Genomic DNA, 25,738 nt, shown 5'->3' on the forward strand with positions numbered 1-25,738 from the left:
TGCACTACGCCACCGCTGCCGCAGTGCATGCCGGTACTTAGAGTACTCGGTACGTTCAGCTGCATATAGCTGGTGCATCGGCGAGCTGCATTATCAAGCTTTAGGAGCCGTATTTGGATGAATCGCGATGGTTGGGTTCACGTGCTGCAAGCTGAGATGTTACAACAGCAAACTGAAGAAAAAGGACTCGGATTTTACTTGTTTTCAAAGGATGTCAAGCTCCGACAGAAATGTGTGCGACAGTCAACGAAGTCGGACGGAGCGGCAACTACGGCGCACTTTCAACGTGTTGTTCACCGTGTTTGTGATTTGTGTGTGTTGTGCATGGTAATTTAGCAACAATCTATTGCGTCATAACAAGCTTTCTGCGCTACTGATGTGCCAGTCAGCGACAGCAAAACTTCATACAACGTGTGCTCGATCCCCTCGTCGGGGCGATCGCCGCCAGCGGCGACAGGTTGGATACAACGTGTTTTCCGGGCAAAACAGTGATCGCTTAAATATATAGCGACACGTAAACCGACCTCTCATCAAATGCGATCACGACTGTGAAGTGTCTAGCGATACCTGTGATACAAGCCAAAGGTATGTTTACAGCTCGCGCCATGGAGTGCACGGCGAAAATTCGACCGTGCCGGCATCGCAGCCAACTTCGCCGCCGGGATTTTCCCATTCTTTTCGAAATGTGATATTATCGCGAACGCAGCGTAAAGCAGCAACAGCGGTAGCAAAGCTTAGCTTCTTATATAAGCGTAGACGGCTCTTAACGTACGTATACATACCTATACGCTGCGGCTTCGAAGCAGTATTGGCCTAGCGACGATATCGGCACTGAGCAATCAGCTGAGCCTGCCGCCGCCGGCCTCGGGGGGCACTGCTCATCCGCCACATTGTGTGTGTCACCAAAGCCTCTTACTGACTTATCCATCCCTTGTGCAGCAGGAGATATTTTGCCGTGCAGAAGATTTCCGTGACGTTAAACTTTTACAAACGGCATGCGGCCAGTCGTTGCCCCGCGGGCGTGCTTCTAACCTGCTTCACGGTGACCATCATTCACGTTCATCATTCATTCACGTTTAACGCATCACTGTGCTCGAAGTCGTGCGCTGACAACACAGTGTACGTACATTGAAAGTACTGCTTGAACAAAAAATAAGCGCAAAAAGCTTTCTTTTTTTTCGTCCCGTCGGTTTGTTTTTTTTTCCGTCTTCGTAGTCGCGGAGAGCTCTACGTTTGGGCAAGTTGTTTTCCGTACACTGTAACTTGTATCGCTCGCGTGCTGACGTTCACTAAAGATGTTTGCTCTCATGACGACAGCAACATGATTTCTCGTCTTTATTATTTTTTTTTTACCTAATACTTATTCAGCGAAGCGACGCGTGCCCATCAACACGAAGAGACCAACCTGGTCGCATGTAAACGTTGTCTAACTGTTCTTTTTTTTTTCCTTAAAGCTAGGATATGCAGTGTAACCTGAAGTAAAATAACATACATGAGCGGTCCGGACACAGTTTAACACAGCGTTCAATTGTCTTCTGTGCCGAGGATTCATGCCAAACGACAATATACCTGAGACACACAGCAAGCAGCCGCACCAGCAGCGCTCAGAGTACTCCAGCTAAGATGGCGGCAGTGCCGCTGTCGGAAACTCGCGCATGCGCAGATCATCTGGTGAGATCGGTCTATTGGTGCCAATCCTTCCCTTGGACACCACAAGGGGAACAATAACACCCACACACACTCACCATTTCGTACCATAAAAATGGAAGTGCCCATCAGTTCATTATTAGTTGTCGTCTGCTGGAAAGGTGCGTCGCCAGCTCGCGCATGGATGTGATTGAGAGAGGCGACCATCGTGTGTTTGTTCTGTGGTTTCCGTAGTATTCAAGATGTTGAAAGGTGCTTCAACGAGAATTGCTCGTTGCTTGCCAAGAAGTTGAACACGAGTGGTCAGGTGTGCGGCGTGAAAGAATTGCTGAGCGCAAGGGGACCTTCTGACATCATTGGGAAATGCATAGTGCAAATGAAAACCTACAACGTACAAGAGGAGGTGAGCTTTTTATTTTACAATGCTCTACAGGTGCTGAGCTATATAACTCTTTTCACTGCCAACGAAGTGGATGCTACGAATGTGCGTCTGATAGCACACCGTCACTGCTTGCTGTTTGGGCTAACGAGACGAAACCACGTGTGAGTGCAAAATACACAGGCAGGCGTTGTGCCCCTCTAGGTGGCAGCTGTCAGCCTGCTCCCTCCCTATTTCTTAGTGTCCTTGTATATTTCTGTATATACTATATCAAATTAATAATAAAAGACAAAAAAAAGCACGCAAGAGTGAGGACATTTATGGACAAAGTTCGTGGTGTTTACACCATGCACAGCTCCAGTTTAAGGTTTTTTTTTTTCTCTCTTTTTTAAGAGATTTCTATGGGAACACACAGAATTTTATAGATAACTGTTTTCCAATGGGGTTCCTCCAGCTGTTGTGGCAGCCGTGCGCACAGCAGTATGGAAAAGTGACAGACTTTCGTGACATTCTCATATCCTTTCGGTGAGGTGCTACGCCACTCCGTCGCGATTGCGCGCCCGCAGGCAAGCAATGACAATCCTAACTTTTCCACCACCTACATTAGGTGGTGCTGCCAGTTCGGTTAGGAACAGCAGTGCACTAGGCTTATAGCCACTGTATGATATCTCATGGTTGTGCAAGAGAGCCAGAATTTTTTCTGCCTTTTCAGTTCTGCACTGAACTTTGTGGCAATTTTACCAAGATGCAGGACTATTCTCGAAACGTGTGAAGTTATTGTTACTGTTTAAACATTAAAACCTCAACTCAACGAAATTCACTATATCTAATGAATTTTTCTGCTGCAAGCATGATTTCATCATGAAGAGGCGTGATTTTGTTTTGTTTATTTGTTTGTGTGTGTGCGTGTGTGTGAGTGAGTGAGTGTGCATGTGCGTGTGTGTCTGTCAATGTGAAAGAGCTCTGCATCCAGTGAAAAATATAGAACAAAAAGAAGACAACATGCAAAAACTCAGCTCTGGTAAAAATGTCAGTGCAAGAGCTTCAGGCGCACCATTTTTCTTTTTGTGCCATATATACATGTCATTTAGATGCTACGGTCAATTTGGGGTATTTATTATCAGTGATTCAATATCATCCTCATACACTAAAAAATAATGTGCCTTGGCTTTGAAGATATGCAGAGTGAAACAGACTACACCAACACATGCAAAGTAACTTGTTTGAAGGCAAGCTCGTTTCTATAGATTCACCGAAAAAAAACAGCGCTATGGAAAATACAGATGGGAAAAGACAGGACGGGCACTTAATAGCGAAAGTGCTCCCATTCTCATTCTTCATGTTGTTCACATGCTCCCACAGATGGTCACTCAAACATTGTCCAGTCTGGTCGATATACGGCACCGCACTCCTCCCGTCTTCTTCCTTTCTCGTCTGTTTCAATAGCGCTGTTTTCTTGGACAAACCTGTAAAGGTTTTGTGCACGTATACCAATTCGCATTGAAGAGACACTGACCGATTCTGCAGGAGGGCCACCAGTGACTGCAGATGGAGTGTTTTGGGCATCCCTGGGGGCTTGGTCATCAAGCAGGATCTCATCTTCGCGTGCCTGACCATTGTCCAATGCAGCTGAGCTTGCGAGAGACCTGCTCTCCATTGGAGGCATGCGTTCCAGAAGGCTCCCTCTGCAAGCAAAAGTCCTCTATGTTATAAGCCATGTTTGCTGACACACCACAGCATGGCCAACACCAAAAAGTACAATGAGCAGCTTTTGCCTCTTGCTTCAGTGGTGCGCTCCTCTTACACCTGGCCACTTCTCTTCACCAAAGCAACATTATACCAAATGTGCTTTGTCAACCATACCTCCCCTCATAGTCACTTCAAATAAACGTATTGCGAACTGGGCCTCTGCCTGACCAGCTCGTTTACCAGCAGTGGCAGACAATGCACCTCAATGAGTTGTGTCACTCATTGCGAGTAGTGTGGCTGGCACAAACAATGTCATCAGCAAATCAACGACCACATGTACTCCAGTGCCACATATGTTCATTAACTGCATACTCGTTTCTTTCTATGACGATTTCCAGGATGCCTTCCAAAGCCACTCTGTTAATTCCAACCGAGTGTTGCACAAAAATGTGCAGCTTAGAGATAAGGCACATTACAACAATAGTTCTTAAACCTGACACTAACAATCAATGGTTCAACAAGTGACTAAACTCCGTTTTAAACAGAAAAAAAAATGCCTTTGCAGATCAGCAAAAGAAAGAAAACCAGAGAACTCAGGAATAAATAACAATCTTGTACACAGCAATATCTTCAAAAGGTCGCTGGTGCAAAGGATAAATTCTTCAGCCCAAACCCCAGGAAATAATTATGCATATCTTTTTTCTAGGGATGGGCGAAAAGTAAATTTGAGGTTCGAAGCGAATCTGAAGCGAATAGTGATTCGGTCGAATAATTTCGAATCGAATAGTTCGAATAGTATTTACAGCATATTATTAAGAAAAATGAGCATTTTTGTCATGACCCTTGCACAATTTTTTAGGGATTGGAACTAGGTATGAGTGAATGTCACTTTTATAGTTTGAAATGAAGTGGAAGCAGCCTTGAATAGTATCAAGATCTGAATAGCAGGAGGGTGCAAGTTATAAGTGGTGCAATATGCTACAATTTAAAAATTACTATACTTAGTGCATATAACCCCATATAACATGCTTTTAAACTAAAAAAAAATATGTACATTTAATGTGGCTTCGCAGCAATGCAGATTTCCCCTGGATGGGTTGTTTCACGGCACAGTGACAAGACACTGCAGTGAAACCACCTTTACAGGAGTTTTTATGTGCAGTCAAATGTATACATATATTCGTTGATTTCGAATAATCTAAATTCATATCGAAGCGAATTCGAATACTTTAATATTCGTTCGAACATTCAACACGCCCGAATATTCGCCCATTCCTACTTTTTTCCCAAGGAACGAAATTTGCAAATATTTGTTTACTAAGTCTGACAGTGAGTCAATCAACAGTGACAAGTGTGCTCCAGCCCTCAATGATTACTTTATGTCTATTTTCCGTCCCCCAAGTTCCACTGTCAATATTTCACCCGGTTGAGTTATGATGAGCTGCCTGAAATTGAATTTACTTCCGAAGGTATATCCAGGCTAATTGTATCACTTAAAACCACACCTGCTGGCTGTGATAATTAAAACAAAATTACTCAAAAACAATGTTTCATGGCTAGCGTAATTTTCCATCGTATATTTAGGCGTTCATTGGGAACTGGCGTCGTTTATAATGGTTGGGAGAAAGCCCAAACTGCACCCGTCTTCAAAGCAGGCAACCACTAGCATGTAATTACCAAATGATAGTTTTTTTATTTATTTTTACTTACTTATAAATACTGCAATCCCTTTCAGGGATTTTCACAGAATATATCACATATATTCTCTCAAAAATACTACAACATGTTCACTGCATCAAACATTATGACTCACCGAAAGTCTATGAACTGCTTTTATCCCTCTTAAGCACAGTTTTAGAAATTTCTTTTGTGTGAAACCAAATTACCTGAATTCTCGCATGACTTGCACCAGTTCACACACAATCATCTTCAAGGTTCATGAACAATCATCTTTGGAGCACACTCCTTCACGCAAGGTCGTTTTTTTTATATTATGCCTACTCATTTTGTATGAAGGTGAAATTAAACCATTTAAACCGTTACTAGTGTAGTGACTTACATACCTTAGGTGATCAAACTTGGAAAACAGTGAAGAGAACTCAATGGAACGCTGCTGCAACTCAACATTCATGTTACCACCGAAAGCATCCACAACTTTCTTTATCCGCCTACAAACAAACAAGAGCGGGCACATAAATGTATGAAATGCAACAACAAAAACAGGTCAGACAGATACAACACTCATTTTTAGCATTAATATTGGAATGCAGTGAATGGATACTCTACAGGCAATAGTAGCTATTGTGCCAATAAACAAATCTTGTTCCATATTTTTTTTTTGTATGGCATAGTTATCCAGAATTCTAAAAGGAAAAATACGTTCTTTGTGCGCAAAACGTTTCAGAAAAGAAGAGAGATAGGACAGAGCGCACAGGGTGCGCTCTGTCCTATCTTTCTTCTTTTCTGAAACGTTTTGCGCACAAAGAACGTATTTTTCCTTTTAGAATGCAGTACCAACCAGACCAAGTAGCCACCCTGTTATCCAGAACTGTGGTCCTGATAATAGCAATAGATGGCAAAATGGACCATTTACAAACATCTGGAAGCAAGCCAACCTCCAAAGCTGTTTTAAAGCTAAAAACTCTAGTCCACAGACTACATTTCTATCCCACACATGGACATTTCAGTAGAACAACGAGCATGTCGCCTTGACATCTTAAAGGGACACTAATATAGAAAAACTATTTTCCTCGTATTAGTAAATTACCACTTCACAATATAGAAAGCACCACTCTTGCCACGAGAAGACGCTTGGCAAGCGAGAAAATGTGCAAAATGGAGATACAGATGGCAACGGTGCCTTGAAGTTCCTGCACCAGGTCACCATGACATCATAGGTTTTGATGACATCTGCTAGGGCCTACATAATCGCTTGCCACTAAAAACAATTTACACTGTGTTTGACATAAAGTCGTCCCACACTAAGTTTCAGAAAATTTCACTGAACCAATGTGCCTGAAATATGCAAAAGACTACTGAAGTTTCGATGCAAAATTTAAGCACGACACTGACTTTTGTTTCTTCTTATAATATTTAACCTATTGTAGTGAAATTAATGACAACAGAGTCCTAATAGAAAAAATTATCTGTCTAAGCTGGTTTAATGTTTCACTTTAGTGTCACTTTAATGTGTTTCCCAAATCCAGTTGACATCAATGCAGTACTCATTGACCTTTCTGTGAAAAGATGTGTTGAATCCATGCAGGAACTGTCTCCCTTGCCACACAGACATTGAAACAAGTTTGAGCTTTCCGAGCTCTAACCTGTAAAATGGTGAATCGGTTTATGGTGGCCGGATTGTGTTCCCTCTAGTTTGACGTACTATTGCATTCGATGCGAGTTACCATGCGCGTACTGTGACTGCAGCACTCTCCTAGCTGAGCTGGTGGTACCAATGTGAGACGCTCTTGAAAAAATAGAAAACTGGAAAGGATATTTCTATTCTAGCAATGCACACATTCTGTCGCCTGCTTCTTTTTCTAAACTCTCGAAGTGATGCTGGTCATCGTGATGAAGCCCAATGTGCTTCGTCCCGCTGCATCGCTGCTCTAGCTTTGTAGTTTTGTTTTCTTCAGTGGAGTGCCAGTGCAAACTATGTTTCAGCAAAATAAGAGGTAACGATTGTGATGGGCAGTTGTGACCGAAAGTGCTTTATCTCACTGACCGTGAACGACCATCGTGCATTGTGCAAGAATCTCTCATGGCCCAAGCAGCTAATGCAAGAGAATCTATGCGTTATCCATAATGGGGTATTTGCAGCGCACAATCACATGATTGACATGATGGTCAACACACCTTACCAATCGCAATGTCGCATTATTGCTTATAGGCAGTGATGCTACTGGCTTAGGCCACTTTGGAGCAGCTTTTGGAGCAGGCAAAATTGCGTTTTGAAGCAGCAAAACTAGCTTTTGGAGCAGGTGCTCTGCCTTCAACAATTCATTCCGAGCCGAAGAATTCTTAAAAAAGTAATAAACATCGACCACAGCAGCGTCGACATCCGAGGCAATGGCACTCAAGCCGCGGGCAAATGAGTTGTGCACTTTGTGCAAGCAGCACTCTCCTTCATCTATGATGTCAGGGTATGCTTCCTGCATCTTTTTTCTGAAGCTTTTCATTGCATTAGGGCCATCCCTAGAAAAGCAAATGACATTTTTCAGCGGCGGTCCATCATTGCTCTCCGCACTTCACTAGCCAAAATTTCCGAAGTCGCAGAGCCCAGCCAGAAAGACTGTAGGTGTTCCACAACTCACTGCATTTTGTTGGAGAAATGCCTAACTACAACATCAAGTTGTTGGCACCTCTGTTCAGGAAGAGGGGTCTCGTCAATGCTAACAGATAAAACCACATTCGGCTTGTTCAGCTCATCAAGCACAAGTTTCTTGAAATACGGCCCGAGGCCATCACTAACTATGTAGGATGCCTTGAACCTCTTACAACTAAGCTGCTTCGCTGTTTCGGAATCTCCAAATAACTTGGGAAACAAGGCAGTTGCTGTGTCAGCCCACGAGTATGGGATGCTCTTGAGAGTCATGCCAAGCACAAACAGAGTTTCTGCGTTTGTCACGCGGTCACACTGCAAAACGTTCCATGGACTGCCGAATTCCAAAGTCGGCTGGATCGTTTTCGGCCGCTGCAGCCCACCTGAAGCGTCTCAATGACGACTGGTAGCATCAATGTGCCGTTTCATGGCTGCATGTCGCTTGACTGCTGCTACGCCTTGTTGCCTACAGTTGATGCTTTGATTACAAAAAAAAAAAAAAAAACGCAGTTCCTTCGTCCACTTGACAACACCATATTGTATTTTGTCTCCATTTTCATCACTCTCATGGAGAACGTCCGCGTACGTCCGCGTACAGCGCGATGTCGCTCTCAATGGGGGAACCTCATGTAGTTAGTTTCATTTCTGAAAGTCAGAGTACACCCCTTTGGCGCAGGCTTGGCGCAGAATCGCCAAATTTTGAGGAAATGTAGCAGGTTGTAGCAGACAGGGCACTTTGGCGCAGTCTGGCGCAATTGGCGCAGCGGTAGCATCACTGTTATAGGAGATAGCAGACGACAGAAAGCAGGAGGGTATGCACATTACTACTATCGTGATATCCTCTCCACTTTTTAGCGCCGCACATTGGTGCCACCAGCTGGACCAGCTTTCCCTGTCTGTGGGAGTATAGCTTTCATGCTGCAAATCATACTGAATGCAATAGTACATGCAGAAGTGTGTACAGCAGAATCGCATTAAACAGAACCTGAAGCATAGGTCGGCAAACTCACTCATGAGTCGACTCACTCAGACTCACTCAGACTCATATCGAGCTGCGAGTCTGAGCCTGAGTGAGTCCGGGTGAGTAATATTTTGGTGAGCTTGAGTCCGCGTGAGTCCGGAAGAGAAAATTTTTCGTTAGTCTGAGTCCGAGTGAGTCCGGTTGAGGAAAACTTTGGTGAGTCTGAGTCCGAGTGAGCTCTAAGCACAAAATATAATTCTTGAGTGAGTCTGAGTGAGCTCCACACCTTTTTGCCGACCTATCGTTCTATTTACACCACTTCAGCATTACTATCAGCGTTATGTTGGCTCACGTTTATAGTCCCATTGACTCACACATACTTCAAAGCCCTAGAGTTCATACGCCAGCTCAATATTTATTAATCAGAGGCGTGAATTACAGAGGTTGGGGGGGGGGCCATGACCGGCCCCCAAAAACTCTTTCACAGGAAGTTCTTGATAAAAATATTTCGTCTTAGTCATCCCTTTCAATAAAAATGTCCTTACTGGATTGCAACCTCTGATAACTCATATTTGAAGGTGCGAGATCAAAAGGCGCCAAGTAGAGCACCAATTATGTGAGATATTGGTGTGAAAGAGCATTCACACTATAGCCGATAAAACCAATTATACAATAACAGACTCATGAGTCGGCTCACTCAGACTTAGATAGAGCCGTGAGTCTGAGTCTGAGTGAGTCCGAGTGAGTAATAATTTCGTGAGTTTGAGTCCGAGCGAGTCCGGCTGAGAAAATTTTCAGTGAGCCTGAGTCCGAGTGAGTCCGGTTGAAGAAAATTTTCGTGAGTCTGAGCCCGAGTGAGCTCTAAGGGCAAAATATATTTCATGAGTGAGTCTGAGTGAGCTCCAGATTTTTTGCCGACCTATGACCTGAAGGGACTAAGCAAGTATGTTCCATTTAACGGGAGTTTCATTAAGTGAGCACAATGTGTACGGCTAATAATATCATAGAACTGGGTAATGAGTGGGGTGGGACCACTGAGGCTGGAGTGTGCCAGGGTGTGATCACATACAAAAATTGGCTGATGATGAAAGCTTTGGCAAGCACCAACCCACGAACCAGCCCAGGTTTGAGCTTTGGTGTGCCCATTGCCTCTTTGGTGGCCTAAAGGTGTCACCTAGTAAACTAAGTGATAACACGTTTACTCTTGGTGCTAAAAAAATGCTTTGTGGCTTTTGCATGCTGGGGAAATAATGAAATACACAACGAAATAAGGAAATAAACAGGGAAACTGTAGGCAAACTATAGCTTCAGAATAAGGAATGACTTCATAGCAATGTCACATGACCCAATATGTCTGCTATGACATTACATCTTTTGCACCAATCAGCATTTGCAATGTTTCTGCTCTTAAACACTTGTTTGGCAAAGCATGAATGTGGCATGGTGCTCTTGGGCTTCTGCCTCCTTGAAATCCATTGCATGCTCATTGCCATCATATTGCTTACTATGTGCTTAAATTTTTTTGACATAACCATTAATCATTCTTCATAACTAGCAGAAATACCTCCTCCTATTCTGGAAATCACAGCACTGCCTTATTCAGCATAATTAGGTGACAAATCAATTGTCACCAGCATCTTCATATTTGGAATGTCCTTCAACATGCATAGCACATACGGCTAGGTGCAGTAACTAGGCCTCCTTAATACTTGCTGTTTCACAATTGGCTCACGGCTAAGTGTCAATGTTGAAGTTCTGGCATGACAAGTGCTCCACAAGCTTACTGCTCTGAGCCTTTCCGACTGGAGACATACCATTAATGGATATCTAGAAGATCTGTGTGAATGCGGATGAAACCTGGCACATGCCATCAATAAGCATTCTATGCTTAATATCACTAAATGATGCCAGTCTAATAAAAGTTCCCAATTGTGCATCTACATGCACAATTGGGAACGCACACCTGCCAACTCACCCAATTTGCCCGAGGGACTTCCGATCTCCCGAAAAACAGTTCCAACCCCACCCAATAGAAAATTATAACAAAGGACAGCGGTTCCAAAACTTTCTGGCTCTGGTTTTTCGCATGCGGAACACAAGTCACTTTTGCCACAGAACATTGGAGTCATGCGGCAAAGAGTACTACAGTAGACTGGGCAGGGGCTACTAGCTGTCATGACACACAGCCTTAATTACACAGGTGTGGCAATCATTCTGAGTGGTCTATGATGTGTTGCTGCGTCCCTGAGAAACCAATAAAAACATATGCCAGTTTTGTTTTTTCACACACTAGGCGTGCTAGCAGCATACTTAATTGCTGCATACTAGTTTTCGATATTTTTTTAGTGATACAAATACTTTTCACTGATAAGCACCAGAGTAAAAGAACAAAAGGGAGTTGAGTTTCCTTGTCAGCAGAAAGATCACAAAATCTCCCTGATGGGACACATTTGGGGTTTTTTGAGTGCACTGTAGGCCTTTGTAATGGCTCCGGCTTACATAGTGGTAACTACTGCAACACCTTTCACCAGATTCTTAACATCTCACAATAAATTATGCAGAGACAGAGCAGGAAAGGAACTCACGGTGCAGACGATGTAAAACGCACACTTAGTTTCATTAGTGATGTGACTGCGTACTCCTTCGTTACTAGCTGCACTTGATTGTTGCTCAGCATCTTTTCATAAAAATCTATGATTTCATCTTCAGTGACCTGGAAAATAAAAAGACGTAACATTAAAACACACATAAAAGGAAAACTTTGATGTTCCAAAATGTATATGTTACCGCCATTAACATAATCAAAGACCGATGCTGACAAAGTTTTCAAATACAGTTAAAAGTCAGCCTAATGAAACCCGATTTTACAAATTTTCCAATTTAATAAAAAGAGATTTCCATTCCCCAGCAGGTACCCACAGGGTTCAATATTGCCATCCCAAATTAACAAAATTACCTTAGCCACCAAACCTGATTTACTGAAGCTTTTCCTGAAATAAGTGAGTAAAAAAAGCAGTGATTTCTTTCTAATTTTGACACAGACAGGTTTTTCTTTGAGCATGCACTTTAACGTTATTGCATTAAAACATCTAGGCACCCTAGACACCACCCTAGCTTTATTTTGATGATGCTGCCAGCCGCGCAAATGCACAGAACGGACACGGCTGTCAGTAGTGTTCTAACGTACCAGAGGGCACTGGGGGCAATGGTGGTTGCTTTGAAGGAAGGATGCATGGAAAGCGCTTGTGGACTATGAAAAGTGTGTGCGTTCACTGCTGGTGAAACGTGCACAGGCGAAGATCACGAGTTTTTCACTGCAAAATAAATTGACAGTTCTCTCCAGAAAAACCAACATGTTGAACTGTTTTTCCCTTTCTCGATTTCACGCACACAGTGATGTGATTGGCCAAAGCCATTTCGGCGCAGCTTCTGGAGCAGCTAAAACATCACTTTGGAGCAGCATAACCACCTTCTGGAGCAATTACCTGACACATTTTCGAACGCAAATATTTATGACACTAAGCTGGAGTAGTTGTACATGTTAACGAAATCTTATGCACACATGCATGCATACTTAGAATACTCATAAAGATGAAATTAAATCACTGACATTGGCATAGCCAGGGGGGAGGCTGGGGGGTTCAATTCCCCCACCTCCCCCCCCCCCCCCCAAGTTTTAAAATTTTGCGTGTGTATACACGCACAAATTAGTGCCAACAGCCATAATAGCTTATCTCAGCATAATCTTGATGGAGCACTAAAAGTAGTCGGAAAAGTCATTGTCCTCGTCAGCACATCTCCAGTCACAGTGGCTTACTCAACAAATATAATAGTATTGCTAGCATTAGACCCCCTGAAAAATGATATCGGTTCATCAATGAATGTGCACTCAAATTTTTTGCTTTCACAGCCGAGTCTTTGTTTGACACTGCAAAAGTATTAGCCTAAGCTACAAGTGTTACGTCCCTCAGTAAATGTCCTCCAGAAAAAAAGCATGCAAGAATAAGAGGCTAGGCAAAAACACATACCGCCTCACTACTGGATGCAAATGAACACAATTATGGTACCCAACTGCAACACCAAAATTCAATTTTCCTTGCTTAAAATGGTGCTGAATTAAGCTCAAGTGCAGCTCCACTGATCAACTTGCATTTCAATGGGAATGGACTGCTAAATTGCCTCGATATCAGCAAAACGAATTACCATTTTTTCACCGCATCATGAATCTTTACAAAAAAAATTTCTTAATTTACCCGTTATTGCACAAATGGCTTCCAATACTCCATACATATCTTATACAAGTGCAACCCAAAATGAAACTTTCAAACGTGTTATTCAAGACAGCCTCACACATTTCTAAGCTGTATGTCCTCAATTCAGGGCCAAAATAGTTCTGAAGTACAGTCGATCCCGGATATACCAAACTCGGATATATCGAATTATTGGCTATATAGAACAGTTTAAAAATCCCCTTGAATCTCCCGTGCAAAAGTATAGGGCTGGTGCACACGTATATCGAACTCTCGCACAGCGAAACATCCGATATATCGAACGCTGCGCCGCGCTAAACTCCAGGGAGTGCATTTTTCCTAAAAAATGTTGGTCATTTTCGGCCTCGTTCTGCCTTCGCGAGCAGGTGACGAAAAGGTGGTGTCGTTGCACTACGTTGATCTGGTTGGTTGCGCAGCGCTTGCGAGTGCACTGGCTTGTTTGATGTGCGATCTGTAGGTTTTAACGCGCGTAAATAGTGTTTTGCGAAGGGGCCGATTGCCGAAGGCACCAAAATAGGATGAATCCGCAGATACTCGGCAGCTTCATCGCAATGTTCGGATTCCCTTCCCTGTTTGTTCGAGCACGATGGCATGCGGGCCCGAAAAGCATGGCCTTCGAGATACGCAACGTCGTGACGTATTTTTGGCGTTTTCGGTTATAAAACAGATCTCGAAAACTACCCTTTTTCTTGCTTTTCGCGCCAAAGCAGCGGCTGCTTGCTACAAAGCTACGAGTACCATCGCCACCGCCAAGATGTCGACGGTGGAGACTTGTTTCCTTCGTTGTTTGTGGGCTACGTTGTCTCTTGCGACTTGAGGACTTGCATACTTCTCGCTTCGTTACTAAGAAATCCTCATTCGGGAGTTGAACTAAACATTGACCCGCTCGTAGCGATAAAATGATGACTGGTGCTTGGAACAACGTCAAGCAAAGCACCATCATGAACTGTTTCCTTGCGGGCTTTGGTGCCAGGTGAAGACTTTGGGTGCGTCATGACCGCTGACAACGACGTACGGTGCCTCACTGGGGATCTTCGATTTTTGGACTTCTGGCAGCATTTCCAGGAGCACTCTCGGACAGGAGTACAGCAAGCGAATTCATCGGTGCAGATGACGACGTCGCTGTTTCTCACTGCATCGATGCCGCGATCAAGGCTGACGTTGACGGTGCCGTGGATGTGGACCCGTGCGTTTATGAAGATGTCAACACCGCCGCTAAGTCAACACTGCCACTAAACAACTTAACCGCGCTCCAGAGCTTGTATCGGCGTTCAACGTCAGTCACCGCTGTCGTGGCTGAAGGTGCTGTATTTGCTAATTTGGAAAGCTTCAATGATATTTTCATATTTATATCGTAATGACTACAAAATAGAATCCCCTATACTTTCGGTGGCATTATTTTCTGTTAGTTCTCATTAATATTGTGTCTAACAACGAAAAACCAGCCCTTAAAAGTAATCTTCTTGCCTTCATTCAATGATATTTAGGATGACTTGATGAACTTGACACCGCGCAAGAAGCAAGACAAGTTTACAGACTATTTTCGTGCGAAATAAAGTGCGGTAACTTGCAAAAGAAGAAGTTGCCACCTTGTTATTTAGCATACCAATTGTGAGCGAATCGTCATGTTAGCGCTTGTTACGAATTCCGGAAACTGTTTCGAGACCTGCAATGCATTAATATAAGCCTTAAATACGCATACAGTCGACATCCGATTTCCCGGACCCTCAAGGGACCGCGAAAACGTCCGGAAAATCGGGCAGTCCGGAAAAACGAATGCACGTGAAAACGCACCTTTTTGGTAGGTATTTTTCGCTGACGGAGAGGGTCACAGCCGGAATACAAGATTCCCATAGCAATTCAGCCAATGCATCGTTTAGGTGGCTCTGAAAAGAGCCGTTTATAAAAAAAAAAATACTACGTGGCCGGCACTACCTCATGGGTCGCAAAGAAGTCGCTTATTTTCTTTTGCACGGTCCGCTTGCCCGCGATTATGTCTGCCTCAATTTCAGTCAACGTCATGTTGCCGCTGTACACCAATGACAGTGTCATCAGTGCTCGCGTCAACTCCGAGCTCGTTGGCTGTGTAGGAGCTGGCTCTTCGTTCTCGGTGTCGGAGTCATCGGAATCCTCCGTAACTTGATGAATGATTTCGTCATCGGTCAACTCTGCACATAGCTCGAGGTCTTTGTCAGCGTCGACGAAGCCCTCAAGGGTTATCTCGGCTGGAATCAACACGCCGCCAGCGCGCAGATCGTCGAAGGCAACGTCCGCGGATGGCAGTTCGTCATCGTGAGCCTACGAGGTGGCTTTGTGCGCTTTGAAGGCACGGACGAAGACGAAGGAGCAGTCGGTGCCATTGCTGTAAACGGCGAATCCGCTAGACGAAAAGCGCAGCACGAAACAGCTAGGAACTCGGTGGATGCTGAAGGTCGGGAAACGTGATCACTGAAGGTAGCGCGCAGCAGCAAACTATCAACCGCAGACACGACTGCAGAGCTGGCACAGCTGACAAAACAACACGTGAACGAACACAGTGAGGTTTGGCTTGGCTAAGCTACGGCTGGCAACGGATTGACACGTGCAGTTTCGAGGTTACGGCAGCCGCGGCGCGGTGCGGCGGTGCTGCTGGCCACACCTGCGATCATGCCTGCTATGCGAGTATGGTGGGTTAGAGGATATGAAAATGAAAACAACCAAAATGGCGGCGTCGGTGGTGACTTTGGGTCGGCGGTTAACAGTAAAAAGTCCGGGAAATCTGATGGCGAAGGCTATAAGCGTCCGGAATTTCGGACTTTTTAATACATTGACTCTACGGGGAACTTGACGGTGCCACAGATGAGTCCGGGAAATCAGGCATGTCCGGAATTTCGGGCGTCCGGGAAATCGGACGTCGACTGTATTTTATATTTCGAATTATCGATATACAGTCGATCCCGGTTATATCGAACTCGGATATATCGAATTATTGGCTATATCGAACAGTTGAGAAATCCCCTTGAATTTCCCATGCAAAAGTATGGGGTTGGTGGGCACATATATCGAACTCCCGCACAGCGAAACATCTGCTATATCGAACGCTGACCCCGCGCCGAATCCTAGAAAGTGCATTTTTCCTAACAACTAGTATTGATCATTTTTCGGCCGCGTTCTTATAAGTTCCAATCCCTCGTCGCGCGCAGGTGACGAAATTGCGTTGCTCTAGTTCGTTGCACAGCGCTTGTCAGTTCACCGGTATATTTGACGCGCGGTACACAGGTTTTAACGCATGGGCTAGTGTTTTTCAAAGAGGCTGATTGCCGAGGGCACCAAAATGAGAATTCGAAGTGGCTTCGCAGTCTTGTTGTAATGTTTGCATTCCCTTCCTTGTCTCTTCGCGCACGATGGCATTTGGGCCCGCAAAGCATGGCCTTCGAGATCCGCAACCTCATGACGTATTTTTAGTGTTTTCGGTTTTAAAATGCTGATCTCAGAGGCTACGCTTTTTTTCACATTTCTCGCCAAAGTAGCGGCTGCCTTCTGCAAATCCACAAGTACCATCGGTATCGCCAACATGTCAACGGTGGAGAAATGTTTCTTCGTGCAGCGGTGTGGCGTTGTCTCTTGCAGAATGTGTACTGTGTGTACTTCGCGCTTTGTTCTTGATAAATCGTCATTCGGGAGTCTAACTAAACATTGTCCCGCTTGTAGCGATAAAAATGATGACCGGTGCTTGAAACGACGTCAAGTAAAGCACCGTCGTGCACTGTTTCCTTGCGGGCCTTGGTGCCAGGTGACGACTTCGGGCGCGTCATGACCGCCGACTACGGCGTACGGTGCGTCAGTGAATTTTGCGAGTTAGCGTTTCCGGGCGCCGTATCGGACGGGAGCACAGCGAGTGACTTCATCGGTGCAGATAACGACGTAGCTCTTTCTGACTCCATCGATGCCGAGATCATAGCTGACGTTGCCGGTGCTGCGGAAATGAACCCGTGCGGTTTGAAGATGCCAGCCGCCGCTGCCACCGCTAAACCCTTTACGGCGCTACAGAGCTCGCATCAGCGTTCAGCGTCGATCACCGCTGTTGTGGCGGAAGGTGCTGAATTTACTTATTTGGAAAGCTTATATAATATTGACGATGACTTGATGAATTTACGGCGCGCAAGAAGCAAGACAAGTTGACGACTTTATTCATGCGAAATAAAGTGCGCTACCTTGCAAAAGAAGTTCTCGCCTTGTTCTTTAGCATATGTGAGCGAATCGTCATGTTCAGCGCTTTTTATGATTTCAGAAAACTGTGTCGAGGCCTGCAGTGCTTTAATTAAAGCATTAAATAAGCATATTTCGTATTTCGAATTATCGATACATCGAACTATTTCGCGATCCCCTTTGAGTTCGATATATCCGGGATCGACTGTATCGAACTATTTCGCGATTCCCTTCGAGTTCGATATATCCGGGATCGACTGTATTTCTTGTTTCTATGTTGCATGTGCCTTCATTACAGTTAATGTACGTCGCTCAAGATAGCTAAAGTACTCACATTTACAGGCTCCGCATCAGCCCCATCAGAAGAATTGAGCAAGTCACCAAACTCTCCTATGCACCAGCAAGCCACCTGTGCCAAGGGTTGCCGTGCAGAGAAGTCTTCCTGGGAGATTTGCTGCCACAGCTGCTGAACTGTGTATGTGTGTAGAGAGCTAGTCTCTGATATGAGCTGGATGAGGCTGCCCACCACGTCATCCCGCACATAGTTACCCGCCTGCACAAACACAAATGCATGGTTTATAAATTGGGCGCTCAACATGGTTTATCAAGGGCATGCAATGTGTCTATAGCAGACAACTCACAAACCTTCTTAAAGAAAAAGTACTTCCTTGTACCTTGTAAGAAAGTTATAAGAAATCCCTTTAATTTACTGCACCTGAGCCGTTAAGAAGTCACAAGTTGTACAAGCCAAATTTTACTGCTTTATCAAAATTTCACCGCATACATGGCTGCATAGTAGCTCGGCAAGCCCATGAAACAGTCTCTTTTTGCACATTTAAAATTTCTCACACCACTGGGCACCTGCTCAAAAAGAATTGCTGCCTCATTCTGCCCATCATCGTATTAAGCTTTTCTACTGGCATGACTGTGACATTAATTGTCATGCCACTGAACCTCAGAGATCATAGCATCTGCACGGTGCATTGCTCACGACCCCCAGATCACACAGGTTACTTCCTATTGGAATGAGATTTCCTGAAACTGCACAAGGAGCTGTTTTGTTTTGGTGCCCGAGCAAACCTAGCCATCAATTGTTTAAAAACTATGCAGCAATGTAAATGAAAAGTAGGGGGAAGAAACTTGGAAAACTGATAAAAAAATAAGCAGGTGTCTTGAATGGAACTGTTGGCTCTGGCAATACGTACAGAAATAACATTAGCCTCAAATGTTCCCAAATAGCACTGTCTAGCAATTAATAATGATGGTCTATATTCAAAAAAGTTTTGCAAGGCTTCATGAACCTGTGGTCAAGGTAAACAGTTGCCAAGGTAAAAAAACAAATATTCACTATTGTTAGCATTAACTACATTCATGGTATCAATGGTAGCAAAGGATCAATGTAGTCAAGCTAAAGAGAAACAATACTCACTGTTGTCAACACTTTGATCATGGTGTCAATGTGCCACCGCTTTGTTGGCGCATACCTGTTACGGAGGAACAAAAGGTGAAGTTCAGCAAACTAACCAGAACTATGCAGCTACTAACTAACAAAACATTGTCAAGATCGCACCTAGAGGTACACTAACAAACTGAAGTTTGAAAACAATTGCATTCAACCTTTACAGTTATAGTGCCTTGAAGAAGGCAAGAACTTGGAGGATACTTGAGCTTTGCCTTCAAGAGTAGAACGTGATACAGAAAAAGCTCGTGAATTCAACCCCCGTTAATTCGGAAAATAGGAAAATTCGGACATGTTCTCTAGTCCCGGCAAGCATACATATTGTTTAATGGCATCACTGGCTCGCTAATTCGGTCATATTAGGCCACAACCCGGTTCATTCGGACAATCCTCTGAGCGCACCAAACACAAAGCGCTGCAAATGTGCAACGCAAAGGAACGAAATCGGCATTTGCGAACAACAGAAACGGCCACAGGGCTTCAGAAAGGCATGGTCGCCATCCACAATCTTGCCACAATAGCACTGTTACCGACCAAGGTTTCAAAGGCTGCGGCAAACTTACTTCGTTTGCGATTTTACTCAGTGCATGCGAACTACGTGGGCGCATTCTATGATTGCGACTAGGGTCAAAGCTGCGACAAGCTGTAGTTTCGTTTTCGCAGCATGCCTTCAGAATTACGTAGTTACCATCCATGATTGTGCATTAGTGAGCCAGGTTTACTCAGCAGCAGATGCGGCGCTCAAAAGTTTCGTTTCGATTCTGGACGTAGGCTGCGTGCATGCATTCAGAACTGCGTGGACGCTATGATCCTGCTTTTAGCACCCACGCTATTGTCCACAGTGGATGCGGCACTCAGTACCTTCGTTTTGACTTCGGGTAATGCGTGCACAATGTCACAAAACTCAAACATGGTGGAAGCTGTCGAAGACAAAAAGCTTCAGCCAAACTCCGCATGCTGGCATAAAACTCGCTTGCTACATTGTGATGGACGAACGATCAGTTGCCAGCCATTTTTCCAGCGAAAAAATTATCGCCACGATCTGGCCAACCAGCTTTGGGCCATCCGACAAGCAGAAGATGCCACACGAGGGCAAGGACTTCAAGCCATCAACTGAGGCACCTCCACAGCCATGACCACCGACGCCATCATCCCATGTGGACATACATTCGTAAGCGTACTGCACTTTTAACAGGCAATAGCTTAACAGTGCCATGCCACTGTTCACTGCTGCCACTTTGTACGAAACTGCTTAAATACATGTCGTGTGTAAACACAAAAGTAGCATCACTGTCACTGTATTAGTCTAACAAGATACACAATGCACTTGTGCATGGTCAGGAGCGGCAAGGGCACAAAGACACCTTGCTACACACTCTCCGACAGCAAACATGTGAGAACGTAAAGTACAGTACAACAAAGCTTTCTAGCACGGAGCGAGCAGAGTAGGCGACACACTGCACTCAAGTTTTTCAGAACAACCATCGCCATGCAGCAGCCGGTGCTACGTTTAAATGAAGCCGTGCAAGTTTTACTTTACTAGCAGAGTACTGTACAAATGTGCCCATGCGCACTGGGGTATGCCCGATGAGCTGTCTGCTCTGCTGCTATGTTCCCTGTCATAGTTTAGAAATGCTCTTTGGTGTCACACAGTTGTACGAAAGAGCCAATATATTTTTTTCCGCACTTCAGGCTCCATCTCTGCTCTCATAGCGAGCAGTCACGCTACTTTGCTCTTCTCTTTGGCTGCTGCGCTTCAATATGCTTGATAATGAGGTAATATAGTACACCACGGTTGCCCTAGAAACCTGTAAGGTTATTTTCCCTGTTGCAACATAGAAACCTTACCTGAACAAAATGCGTGATTTAATGAAGTTTTCCGCAGCAAGCATGACATCACTATATCGAGGTTTGACCGCATAACAAACCCTTTCGCAAGTTTACAGGCTGTTCTTGCAGGCCACCTTCTGAAGACACCAGTAAGCACACCCTCATACAATACGTACTGCCCAACCACTATCACGCACACAAAAACTGCAAAAACTGCCCAAAAACACAGGTACACAATAAAGGTTGGCTTGCTAGAGCAGGAATTGATATTAGATACATCAAATAAATAAACACTGAAGGTGCTTGCCAAAGAAACGAATAACTGTAAAAAGCCGAACATCAGAACTCACATTTCTGCAGCAATGAAAAGGTTTGAGGAACAAAGGGCTTTGAACTCGGGGTCAGCCTTCTCCAAAAACACCAGCAACTCCTTCGTCATGGCTCGAATATTTTGCGTGTTGATAAGTGCAAAACATAGCTCCAGTGCACGTCTGTATAAAAAAATAAAATGCGGAAGAGGTTTCAAGCAGTGTGGAGGACAAACAAAGCTGATCACTGGAATCATGGTCTTTACAGACAATTTCTGTATTTCTTGCTTCCAAACTTCTAAATGAACCTTAAAGAGACACTAAAAAGAAAAACTATCTTGCTTGCACTATTAAATTACAACTTCACTATACTGAAAGCACCACTCTTACTGTGAGGAGACGCTTGGTAAGCTAGGAAATGTACAAAAAGAAAACACAGGTGGCAACGCCACCTTGAAGTTCCCGCACCAGCTCGCCGTGACGTCATAGATGGTGGCGGCATCTGCTAAGGCCTATGTAACCGTTTATCGCTAAAAATGATTTACATATGTGTTTTAAGGGTCACAAAGTCTTAACATAGCAAGCTTCAGAAAATTTTACAGAACAAATGCGTCCAAAATATGCAAAAAGACTGAAACTGGTAGCTTCACACTGACGTACACATGCTTAAGCTATGGCACGAAATTCAAACAGGAAACATAGACCTTCATTTCCTCGGCTAATAATTAACCTATGATGGTGAAATTAATGACAATAGAGTTGTAAAAGAATAAGTCATCTGTGTAAACTGACTAAATGATTCACTTTAGTGCCCCTTTAAGCCAAATCTTCACCCTTAAGGCACAATAAAGGGAAATAATTTAGTGTGAAAAAAAAAAAGATTAATGCTTGAGAAAATCTAAAATGGCAATACTATCAACCAAGAGTGTTTTAGTAATAACAAAATTAAAGAAAATGTACAACATCACTTGCAAATCCAGCGAGACATTCTAGCAGGAGCCCAATGACTTAGCAATTCCTTGATATAATTCTGCCGATCTAGCACACGGCCACTCATAATAAAAAGACCACTGAAGAGAATTGCAAGATGGAATAAAATGCTACCTGTACACTAATAACAAGACAATGACAAGAGGAGGCAAACGTGTTTGTCTCCTGTTGTCATTGACCCGTTTTTCAGCACCATTTCCTTCAAGTTCAGTAATGCATCGACCAGCCCAATTCAAAACCATGCTGCCTAATTATTAAGGCCACTGCAAGGCAGCATTAAGAGGCAGATAGAGTATCCAAACTATCTATGCAGGATGCTGCTAGGTGGCAAACCTAAGTATTCAATCTGCTTATTCACACAAGACCTCCAAGACTTACGAGTGGCTGGCTGCAAAGTTCTGTGACCATGTTACCCTCAAGTTGGCATCACTGTTACCCATATAAGCTGCTACATTGCTATGCATGGGCAGTGTAGATGAGAAAGAGGCTAAAAAGACACCCCACTATGCTAAAAACTCCCCAATATCATCACACAAATCAGATCCAATGATGCAGCCATTATCCAAGAAAGTGAATATTGCTCCCAAAAAAATTCACTCAATAATTAAGGCTGCACATGGTTTTATTCAACATTCACACAAAAATATGGGAAAAAAAAAAAAAACTGATGACTTTGGAAGAAATCGTTTCATTCAAGCCTGACATATTGCTACCATTCATGAAGTTATGTTCTCAAATACTTTACATAATGAAGAAAAATGTTTTACTTCATGCAGATGCAGTAAAAAGAGAGTACAATCTACGAGTACTCAAGTCAAGAAAACGAAGCTATTTTTGGATTCCACCCATGTGAAAATGTAGCCGCTGCATCAGGGCTAATTCCATGATTTCATGCTCAGTAGCAGAACACTAATGCCGCTAATCCATAACAATGGCTCGCATCATCATGAAAAAAAAAAAAAAAATCACGAAACCACAATTCTGATAGCGTAGCAGTACATCATGTCTAGAAAAATTAATTGCCTGTTGCATGCCTGCTCTAAGTGCACTTAGACACTTTCAACAATACGAAGAGAAAAGTGCTCTCGTAGGGCCACAAAAGAGGAAAGTTAAAAGAGACTACCATACACGGCACAGCTGGTATTACAGAGTGGTAATTTTGATGTAGTAACATTACAAAATGTCAGCACACAAGGTTTTATCTAGTAATAGACCACCGGAAACACAGCAACAAAACAAAGATGCCTGTGTTTACAATTGCACTATTAAATAACCCCTTGTGCCATTTGGTGTGATTTACAACAAGCACGGAGCAATTGACGAGCTCTAATTGTCCTTAGGGCTGCATGAAAAGTAAACCAGCAATAGACAAGCTAGGCTCATCATCTGTCCTTTTTTTGCAAGTACATGACTCAGCTTGTCTTGCATACGAAAGGGTTAACAAAAAAGAAAGCAAGACATGGCCAAATTCTGTACGCAATTAGACATTCCCTTCCCAATGAATGTGACATCAGAGTGCCAAGTGTTGTTAAGTTCTTGACAGCGACATTGTCAATAAGGGTTATATAAGGCTTCAAGCACGTGTAGAATGTTCGAAAAAGCACAGAAGTAGTAATCGCACCTCCGAATTGAAACATCAGGATCCTTCAGGCAGTCTAGGATGGTATTGCGGTGCCTCTGAACCGCGGTGTAGTCGGCATGCACTGTCCGGAGAAGTGTGTTGAGAGCCACATAGCGAATGTTCTTGTCCGTGTTGAGGAGAAACCTGCCCAGAATGTTTACCCCCAATATCTGTCAATAGAAAGTAACTAGTGTCAGGAAAAAAACAAAAACAAAGCATGAAACACCAGTACATTAAAATGTGCACCCTTACGTCAAAATGTGCATACAATAACAAGAGTGCGAGTGGAACTACTGTGAAAAAATAGTCTACTTCCATTAATTAAACCCATAAGGGCAGCAGCAACTTCTTAAATTACATGTTGGTGAGGAATTAAAAGGAAGCGTTGAAAAATGTCTAACATGCTGTAAACAGCATGACACACAGCATACCAGGTATATGTAAAAGGTTTTTCAGCATAGCCCCAACAAATAGCTTTTAAACAACGTTAAGTACAGATTCCAACTGCTCCAGGGAAAATCTGGAACAGAGTTTTGATGATTCTGTAGATCACTCCATCATCAGTAGCCACAGAAATATACACTCCACTGATACTCTTCACAAAACCTTCAAGACATTGCCAACAAGGGATCAAAATTCAGTGCTTTGGCAACAAAAAGGGCTTCTGTTCAAGGGCTTCAGCATTGCCCAACTTTGGCTAGGTAACCTCTTACTCCTCTTTCCACTTGCGCTTGGAGGACCATTGGGCCAACCAGATTTTATAAATGCAATGGACATTTTCCCAAGGTAATTACAGAAATGCATAACAAGTCCCAGATTCCAAAAGTTTACCTTTTTTGCATAAAGATTATAAATAACTTTAATAAAGAAATATCATATGTAAAACAGGTGCAACCCCTGTGCATAGGTCAAATGAATTTCTTATATCAAATTAAACATTGCATGTTGAAATTACACAGACATAAAAGCTGGGTACAAGCTTACAAATGTGAGCGAATTCGTTCAATAAGGAACAGCATACAGTGGGTACAATGCTCAGCAATTGATACATGATAATCTGATCACGTGGTGGCCAGCACCATTTACGCCACTGATGAGTACTGGGTGATCTCGTGGGGGTCAAAACGCTGTCACAATGCTCAACCGAGACTCTCACTTTAATTTTATTACCAGAGCGAGCCTGCTTGGAGTCGCCAGTACTCATCTGTGGAGCAAAAAATCACCGCCATATCCACGAAGTGAATCACATTAGAGGAGCTTGCTCGGAGATGATCGAGTAACCCGCAAATCCTCCGTACACGTTCCTCTACCATCATAGACGTGACAACGTTGTTATATACACATTAGCTCTCTTCGTTTCGGCCTCCCAGGCTCTCACCACAAGGTCTTGATGGCGAGCCCGAGCTGCTGCTGCGTTGTGAGCCGGGCAGCAGCATGAACACCCCGCCTTGGCTGGGGTGTTCATGCTGTGGAGCGGCAACGAAGAGTGTTGACTGAGTGAGCTCCCGCCAAAGAGAAAGGAAGCGCGCAAAACGAGAGGCGCGGTCCTCTAGCAGTCACCTATCTAACTAGCGCATGCGCCAAGCGTGGCGTGCCATCTAGTGAGCATTCTTGAAATCACCGGAGAGTGTACACGCCGCCGACAACAGACAAGGCGCGAGCATAAGGAGCAAGCTCCTAAAAAAAGCACCGATTGCCATGCAGGCAGGTTATTGCATTTCAATTGCCGAGCACTGTATATTACATAGCACATAATTTACACAGCACTTTTCTGCCAAGTAAATTCTGTTTACATTTTAAGCTCATTTTATAAAAAAATCTGACCTTAACTTGCTCATCCATTTAATGCTGTCTGGGGTGTTTTTGAATAGAGAATTTAAGGTCCTCTGTTTGCCAAACAACTTACAGTAATTGCCATGTAAGAGTAAGTATTATGAAATTTAAAACTGAACACTGACATACTGTAAACAACGTATGGTTTTTGATGTTCTCTTCACATAACATAAAAACAAACTAGGGCCTTAAAACATTGTTTAATGTGGCTGAATGCGCTAGATCAGGGGTCGGCAACCTG

General features: G+C 43.7%; 1 protein-coding gene across 4 annotated transcripts in view; it reads right to left on the reverse strand.

Annotated features, from left to right (window-relative positions):
- LOC119405515 (AP-1 complex subunit gamma-1) overlaps positions 1 to 25,738 on the reverse strand; it is a 116,155-nt gene that overhangs the window by 31,680 nt on the left and 58,737 nt on the right. For all 4 annotated transcript variants that reach the window (XM_037672366.2, XM_037672352.2, XM_037672373.2 and 1 more), the window contains exons 8-14: positions 23,665 to 23,834; positions 21,096 to 21,236; positions 18,886 to 18,940; positions 17,791 to 18,009; positions 11,583 to 11,710; positions 5,779 to 5,883; positions 3,543 to 3,711 (exon numbers count right to left, since the gene is read on the reverse strand). In XM_037672366.2, the coding sequence (XP_037528294.1) occupies positions 3,543 to 3,711; positions 5,779 to 5,883; positions 11,583 to 11,710; positions 17,791 to 18,009; positions 18,886 to 18,940; positions 21,096 to 21,236; positions 23,665 to 23,834 (987 nt within the window). The remainder of the gene's footprint in view (positions 1 to 3,542; positions 3,712 to 5,778; positions 5,884 to 11,582; positions 11,711 to 17,790; positions 18,010 to 18,885; positions 18,941 to 21,095; positions 21,237 to 23,664; positions 23,835 to 25,738) is intronic.

The sequence above is a fragment of the Rhipicephalus sanguineus genome, chromosome 1, assembly GCF_013339695.2.
Source record: "Rhipicephalus sanguineus isolate Rsan-2018 chromosome 1, BIME_Rsan_1.4, whole genome shotgun sequence".
Classification (NCBI taxonomy): domain Eukaryota; kingdom Metazoa; phylum Arthropoda; class Arachnida; order Ixodida; family Ixodidae; genus Rhipicephalus; species Rhipicephalus sanguineus.